The sequence below is a fragment of the Catharus ustulatus genome, chromosome 12, assembly GCF_009819885.2.
Source record: "Catharus ustulatus isolate bCatUst1 chromosome 12, bCatUst1.pri.v2, whole genome shotgun sequence".
Lineage (NCBI taxonomy): Eukaryota > Metazoa > Chordata > Aves > Passeriformes > Turdidae > Catharus > Catharus ustulatus.
This window is the reverse complement of record NC_046232.1, coordinates 12611295-12619092: the sequence shown is the minus strand read 5'-3', so window position 1 is coordinate 12619092 and position 7798 is coordinate 12611295. Positions and strand designations below refer to the sequence as shown.

The 7798-nt window shown below is 39.1% G+C and overlaps 1 protein-coding gene across 1 annotated transcript; it reads left to right on the top strand.

Moving 5' to 3' along the window:
- The first annotated feature begins 748 nt into the window (after positions 1–748).
- LOC117002237 (cilia- and flagella-associated protein 161-like) lies at positions 749–6068 on the top strand. Its single transcript, XM_033071155.1, has 7 exons — positions 749–842; positions 952–1041; positions 1171–1424; positions 2042–2126; positions 2995–3153; positions 3795–3868; positions 4782–6068. The coding sequence occupies exons 1-7, from the start codon at positions 780–782 to the stop codon at positions 4957–4959; spliced, it is 903 nt and encodes a 300-aa protein (XP_032927046.1). The 5' UTR covers positions 749–779; the 3' UTR covers positions 4960–6068.
- The last annotated feature ends 1730 nt before the right edge of the window (positions 6069–7798 follow it).

Sequence of the window (7798 nt, the reverse complement as noted above, 5' to 3'; positions counted from 1 at the left end):
TTTTTAATACGGAGTGTAAAAGGCAAGTGGCCGAGGAGGGGCACTCGACTGACCCGAGCTGTTCTTAGGGCTCGGGAGAGGAGACCCAAATGCTGAGTGGCAGAACAAGAGCGAACAGCCTCAGGCTGCTCTGGTGAACTCAGAATGGAAACCGATCCACAGAAAGGATTGTCACTGCAGCAAGCTGCCCAGGGCAGTGGTGGAGTCGCCATCCCCGGAGGTATTTAAGAGATGTGTGGACTTGGCAGTGCTGGATGGACAGTGGGAGGGGATGATCCGAACGCTGCTCTTCCCCACCAAGCGCCCCACGGCTCCCTCAGCGCGCTCCCGGCCCCGCTCCGCCCTCAGCGCCGCTCAGGCCCCGCCCCCAGCCCCGCCCCACCCGGGGGCTGGCCAATGGGGGCCCTGTCCTTCCCGTGCTGGCCAATTGCAGCCCCGCCCTTCTCAGGCTGGCCAATCGCAGCCCCGTCCTCCCCTGACCGGCCAATCGCGGCCCCGCCTTCCCCTGACCAGCCAATCGCAGCCCCGCCCTCCCCTACCCAGCCAATCGCAGCCCCGCCCTCCCCTACCCAGCCAATCGCAGCCCGCCCTCCCCTCACCGGCCAATCCCGGCCCCCGCACTCCCCGGACTGGCCAATCGCAGCCTCGCCCTCCCCTCACCGGCCAATCGCGGCCCCGCACTCCCCGGACTGGCCAATCGCAGCCTCGCCCTCCCCTGACCGGCCAATCGCGGCGCGGCGCGGTCGCTATGGCGACGAGGGACGCGATCCGGGCCGGCCATGGCCTCCTACCGCCACGGGGTCCGCATCGGGAACTGGCTGGAAGACGAGTACGCCCATCAGGTACCGCCGTCCCGGGCATCACCGCCTGCCCCCGGCTCCATAAATCCTCTTTAGACGTGAGACTGTGGGTGCTGGATAACATCTCTGCTCCTCTCTTCTTTGCCAACAGGATCTCCTGAATGATTTTATCCGTAAGAAAGAGCAAGGACAACTTTTAGTACAGAGATTAGCCAGACTTCAAGAGAATATTTTCAAGAGGGTAAATTTTAAAGAGGCTTGTGTCCACCTCCCCATTATTCTGCATGCACTAAAAATGATATGGAATTTATATACTGAATATATAAAGGTTCAGATAATTCTATAAAATACTCTGTAAATTCTAATTTAGGTAGAGCTGTCAATATCTTCTGATGGATTTGTTCACTTTGGAGACACCGTGTTGCTTATGAACCCAGACAACAAATCCTCAGGTTTGGAAGGGACCTCGGAGGAGCAGGAGCCCGAAATGCGTGGAGATGTGACTCTGGCTGTTGACATGGAAGAAGTGTCCCTGTACTCGGATGAACCCCTGCAGCTCTCAAGTGGACTTAGTGCAGTCAGGAGAGTGGACCCCATAGGTCGAAATGCTTTCTGTATTGTAAGGTCTGCTACTTTATTCTGAGTGGATTTCAATTATTGTTTTAGCTTTAGGTATCTTGTTTGGAGAAATATGCAATGAAGTTTGCTAATACACAAAGGAATATGAGTAAATTTAATTTATTAGAGAAGGAGTCTTCAGTCATGCATTAAGCTTGATTCTATGCTGCATATTACTCTGATTAATTCCTCTAAATCAGCCTAAGTGTGAAGACAGAATCAAGTTCACTGTATCATTTGGTAAATTCTGCAGCTGTTTTTATTCCAGTGGCACACCAAACATGTCCAAATATCACTAGCATTAATATTCACTGTCTGGCAAGCAGAAATAAGTGTCATTGCTTTTGCTTTCCATGAAGTGAACACGGTTCTGTTCTAAAAGCCCAGCATATTCTCTCTCTCAAATATATATTTAATTGTTGCTGTTTGTTGGAGAAGAAACAGAAGAACAGGGTCCTGCCCAATAGTCAAGGTTAAGATATTTTACCTATTTTAAAAGGTAAACAATACAAAATGTTGTCACAAAGCAACATCTAACTGTAAACCAAAACAGACAAAACCCCTAAACAACAGTAAAACTGATGATTTGAATGTACCATTTTTCCCCTTTACAATTTTAACAGTGCTGATGGAAGTGCAGAGGGCGAACCCCTTCGGTACGGGCAAAGCTTTCTTCTTGGGACAAAAGGAGGGGTTTCAGACAAACTGGTAAGGCAATAAAGTTGCAAATGGCAGTGGTAGCATATACTGATAATGTGCATTGATTCCCTCTATAACAATAGATCTATAGAGCTGTACACTGGTGCAACATGTTAGTTTTACATAACAGGCTCAGAATCATGCAAAGATAAAGATAAGTAATACCTAATTAGAAAATTTATGCTACTTGCCTGAGGTCAGGTGTGCAGACCAAGGGGACTGTTAGCCAGAATGACTGAATAAAAGAAATCTGTAAAAGGAAAGAAAAAGAAATAACAATTAGATTGTGAATCACGGAAGAATTCTTCAAGGAGATTTTTTAGGGTTTTTCCACTTTGAGCAACTCACTTAAGAGTTGGACTTGATAATCCTCATGGGTCCCTTCCAACTCAAAATATTCTGTGAAACTCCAAAATGAGAAGACTTCCTTGCTTATGAAGATAACCCATACTAGGAATAGAAAGTCATACACTATTCTATCATTCTGAGGAAGCAGATTTCTCTTAAATGGCAACATTCTTTCCCTCTGCAAATTAAAACCAAATAAGGCATTACACATATGTATGCACTCAAAATAAAGTACCCTAACTTTGAAACAGTTTTCCTACTCAACAATCATTTGGTGAGATAAAAATATTTTGAATGTAAATCCATTTTTAAATTAGTATTCACAAATCTGTATATAGAATAACTACTTAATGAGTTTATGAACAGTATAGAATCTATCCTCTGGGTTTTACCTGCAAAGTTTTAGCTGGGAAGACTGATCAGTCAGGATCCAAGAGAAAAGTTTTTTTGGTTCAAAAATACGTTTTAAAATTACATATCTTGTTTCTTTTACATTAATGCTGTCCTTAATATATATTTTTATTTACAGTTTTATCTAGCAAGTGACCACAAAACATTTCAAAATTTTGCTAAAAAATCTCGCCTTCAGAAAGTATTTTTGACAGCTGAGGTTTCCTATTTGGCTCTCTGGCAAGCTAAGTCCTTGGATCCACAACTGCGTCTTGAACACGAAGGATTTCCAGTTCCTGTAAGGAATTAAAACTGTAGGAAATGTTATGAAAATTTAATTGAAACGAGTGGACTACCGAGAAAAAAATCTTATGTTGATTTTATTCATATGTTTCTTTTATGCCAGTTCTGACCTCTACTTTTAGGAAAGGGGAGAGGGAAGGAACAATCTCTTTAATTAGGGAATCTGCTTATACAAATATGTGTTTGTACTTTTCATTTTGAGGTTGACTTGTTCAGTTTTTCTAATCAGGAATTTTCAAAGGTTGACATTGTCATGTTGTGAAGGTGCATTACTTACCTGTTTTTCAGGCCTTTTGACAGTAATTCCATTTCCAATATTTGGAGATGGGATTAAATAAGAGGTCTTGCACATTAAATGTCTAATAAAATTCTCAAGGCACCTGAATAAGTAGATGATTTTCCAAATGTTTTCAACCTTTTGTAAACACAGTATTTTCCTGTACCAGATAACTGCTAGGCTTCCTGCAGTGCTGGGGTACAACAGAGTATCACAAATACAATTTTTCCTTTATAACCTTGAACTAAGACTCATTTACATTAATAAGCTCACTAATAAACACAGTCAAAATTAACTAATTTTTAAAGACAGTATTAATTTAAAAATGTTTTTCAAGTTCACTTGTTCTTTTTCTCCAGGCAGACACTAAAATTATTATTACTCATTGCTACACCAATCGCAACTTAGCCATTCCAAGGACCTTCTGTGTGTGGTAAGAATCACTTAACAGCTGGCAGGGGTGTGCACAGTGATGTGCCAACATCAGAATTACTGTGAGGAGCAAGAGAGGTGCTTTAGGAATGCACTGAGGAAATGGAAAATAATGCAGAATGCTATTATCCTTTCCCTTATTTTACTTCTTGGCTGTAATGTGTGCTGCTGTTTTGCTGCAGACAGTTGGATCAGTCTTAGTTGTTCATTTTTCATTACCATATCGTGCTTTTAGTTTTCTCTAGTTTCTTGGTGGTTCTCCCTTAGAATACCTTGAGCAATGTCAGTTGTTTGGGTTACTTTTGAAGGAAAAAAATTATATACTAAGAAGTGTAAGGGACAAAGGATCTAAATAAAACCACACTGCATAAAACTCTGTGGGCTTATATCCATCTGAATGAATGTCTCAGCAAATTGAAGTTAATCCCTCAGTTCAGTTAATACACACACATTAAATTAATATTGATTAGGCCTTGCTAAGGAGTGTTCCAATGTTTCCCATTAACGTCTGACAGAGGATTTGTGTAATGTTTTTGAGGATGAAAGTTCTGAAAGTTTGAGGCTGAAGAAGAATTAAGCAGCCAGAATCCTCCTCAGTCAGAGAAGTGGGGATGAGGGCCTAACCAGCTTTTACAAATCGAGTTGGTGTATCAGGGCCTTGTTCTGCTGGGGCTCCTTTTAGCTCTGAGGCATTTATTTTGGATTTCAAATTCCTAAATTATTCATTGGAAACAAAGTGGATTATTGTGTTTCTTGTAAGGTCTGGTATTTGAAAGTGTATAGTGATATTTCTGAATAAAACAAGAGAAACACAAGAAAATCTTGAACAATTTGCAGGTAATGAAGATTTGCTGAATTTGTATCCTCCCTGTATTTAATCCTCCCTGCCCATCCCATCTCTTTTGACTTTGCAGGTCTTATTTTGGAAGAGAGTTTGAAGTCATTTGTCACAATTATCTGGACTCCCACAGAGTTGAAGAAGATAAGAATCACTGGGTGATAATTACAGCAAACCCTGGTCCTGAAGATGGTACAATGCTTGAGAGACCTAAAGCTTTCCCAGAAGGGTATAAGAAAGAATCAATTTCATGAAAAGACAGAGAATATAAAAGCCCAAGACTACAGCCAGGAGAAGCTGATGAGACTCTGATTCTTGTTTTTTTCTGTTTAGATTTTAGCTTTAGAGATGTTCGTTTTTAAAATGGAAATGAAAGTCTGCCATTAGTAATTTTGCATAATCTCATTAACTCATCAAGGTTATAACTGGCAAAAACCTCTTAAAATTTGATGAGCAGCACATCAAAAATTGTAAATCAAGAAAGGCTCTTTTCCCCATTTTCACCTTCACTGATGACAAGAGTTGACAGAACCCAGGAAGCCTAATAGATTTTCATTAAATTACTGCCTCTCAGAGTATATTTAACCAATTCTTCCAAAGCCAAACCAGTGTCACAATTTTTAAAAGGGTGAGTGGATAGTTTCCAAAATACTGAAAACCAAACACACTCTAAGTTATCATGAGATGCTTTGACATTTAAAGTTCATCTGAAAGAAAGTTGGTTGTTGAGCTTGTTCCGCCCTCCATCTAGCACAACATTGCCAAGTGAGATTTTTTTTGAGATTATCTTCTAATTCATGGATATAAATGAAGTTTTTCCATGTTTTTCCTAAACACTTTAATATCAAGTAATCAGGAACTTGAGCATAGTGATACAGACTAAAGACTTACAACAGCCTTTTCCATGCATCACCATGTTCCATTTATCTCTCACCCACAGCATTTACCAATCCATAATAATTTCTAACAAGTCAGAGAGTAAGATAAAATTGTCAGAGAAAATTGGGCACCCACAAGTTTATGAAAATAAATGCCAAAGCAAAAAAAAAAATGACATGCTGTAAGTTTATCCAGTAATAAAAGGATTGTAGTCTGTGTTCTAACCTAATTAGACAACAGAGTAACCACATGAAAAAAGAAGAAAAAAGGCATTTGAGGGTAAAAATTTCAGCTGAAACTCACACTTTCTTAAAAAGAAATCAACCAAGTATAAAATGCAAAGACTTGGAAAACAGATGTCATTACTGCATAGATTTACCTGTCTTTATATAGAAGCTGAAAAAGCATCACAAAGAGTCTTATAATGTATTGCATTCCATTACATCCATTTAGTTAAATATGTATTTATTTCATCTCTTACTGTACCACAAAGTAGGATCTTTCTGCACAAAGTAAGTGATTACCTGAGTAAAATACTACACTGATCTCCATTTATAAAATATTCCAAAGATCTTCAGTGATATAAAGGTCAATAAAAAACTTTCTGTTTTCAAAAACAAAGCCACTAAACTTTCACAAAGGAAGGGATTGGTCCAAACATATCTTTAAGCCCTATTCCCAAATAATCTGTTTGAAGCCCAAAGGCAAGGCTTACAAAGTTTTACCTTTATTTTATATAAATTAAATGAGCAGACTGCAGCATCAGCTAACCGGCATTTGGCACAGAGGATCTCAGAGCAGCAGGCAGATCATGCTGCTGGGACATTCAGGTTTGCTTTGAGGAATTGGACTGCAGGGGACAGCTTTAAAATCACAGTCCTCGTGTGCAAATCTTGACAGACCTATTATAGAAAGGCTGTTATAGGGGAAATTATCTTTAGGAACTTCTTTCACTTTTTCATTTCCTTTATGTAAGGATAACATGATATGTGATATTTTTCTAGAGGGTCTATTAGTAGTTCAGCATTCAGAGGTTAAAATTTGCACATTTTCACAACAGATTGACATAACTCTGCTTATAATTTGTAGATATTAAAGTTTAATAGATAAAATTTTGTAGATATTTAAGTTTAGTAAGACTTAAACTGCATTAATGCACTGTAGTGTTTCTAACTTGGCCATTGTGGAATTGTACTTGTATTAGATGCAGCTATTTCAACTCTTAACTCTGAATCAAATGTAGGAAACAAGAAGAGGCCTTAAACCAAAACCATTTCTGAAACTAAGTTTTGTGTGAACTCATGCAGGAATGAGGACTGTGTGGGCAGGGTGCCTGGGCTGGCTGATGTTTGGGGTAGGAGTGTTTGTGTGCATTTGAGTGAAAGGAAAGCAATGCATGCTGTACAAAAACAAGTTTTGCAAAGATTTACAGGAAAAAGAAAGAGATAAACAGATACAGAAATTAGTACAAAAGCAGGTAATGGTGGAATTGGGTGCTGATTAAAAGTGGCTTGGAGACTTGTGTGTTTTCATCACTTCTTGCTCATTGGAAAGGATTTATTGAGCTGAAAATAAACGGGATTGAATCAATATTCCTGATTCCATTAGCAACGTTAAACTCACAGATTTATGCACAGATGCATAGTTCTCATATCATCATATCAGTCATATATTTATAATTAATCTAATTCACAGTAACAAATACAGATACTTGAACTGTTTCCCAATTTTTTAAAAAACTGTTTTTTTGCACTTCTTAAGATTGTCCACATGATGGAAGCACATGTTTCTGAACAGCACAATTCCTGCTGTGTCTGTAAAACTGCCTGACATGTTTAAATCCAAATGAGTCCCTGAAACATTGCCACAGAAGGAAACCAAGGTAAAACACACTTGCTAGAATATGTCATTAATCTTATATCAGGTTTTTGAGAAATAAAGGTAAGCACAAAGGTAGAGCAATGCAGGACATTGTGTATTGCATACAATCAACTTCTTTATGTTAATTAGAACATTAAGTAATTTGTAACCAAAGCATAATTAGAGGAAATTAAGAGCTTTTTCTCTCAATTTCCATGTAAGGATATGAAACTTGATGTGTGACAAGAAAGGCATATTTTTATATGGATACTGTTACTGCTTTTGCCAATACACAGAAATTAAAATTATGCCCGTTTTCACAACAGATTGACATAATTCTTCTTTGATTCTGTA

Bases quoted from the DNA above. Each gene is read 5' to 3' on its own strand.
- LOC117002237 (XM_033071155.1), top strand. From the start codon at position 780: ATGGCCTCCTACCGCCACGGGGTCCGCATCGGGAACTGGCTGGAAGAC. The intron at 3,154-3,794 runs GTAAGGAATTAA...CTTTTTCTCCAG, and splicing joins ACGAAGGATTTCCAGTTCCT to GCAGACACTAAAATTATTAT. The intron at 3,869-4,781 runs GTAAGAATCACT...TTGACTTTGCAG, and splicing joins CCAAGGACCTTCTGTGTGTG to GTCTTATTTTGGAAGAGAGT.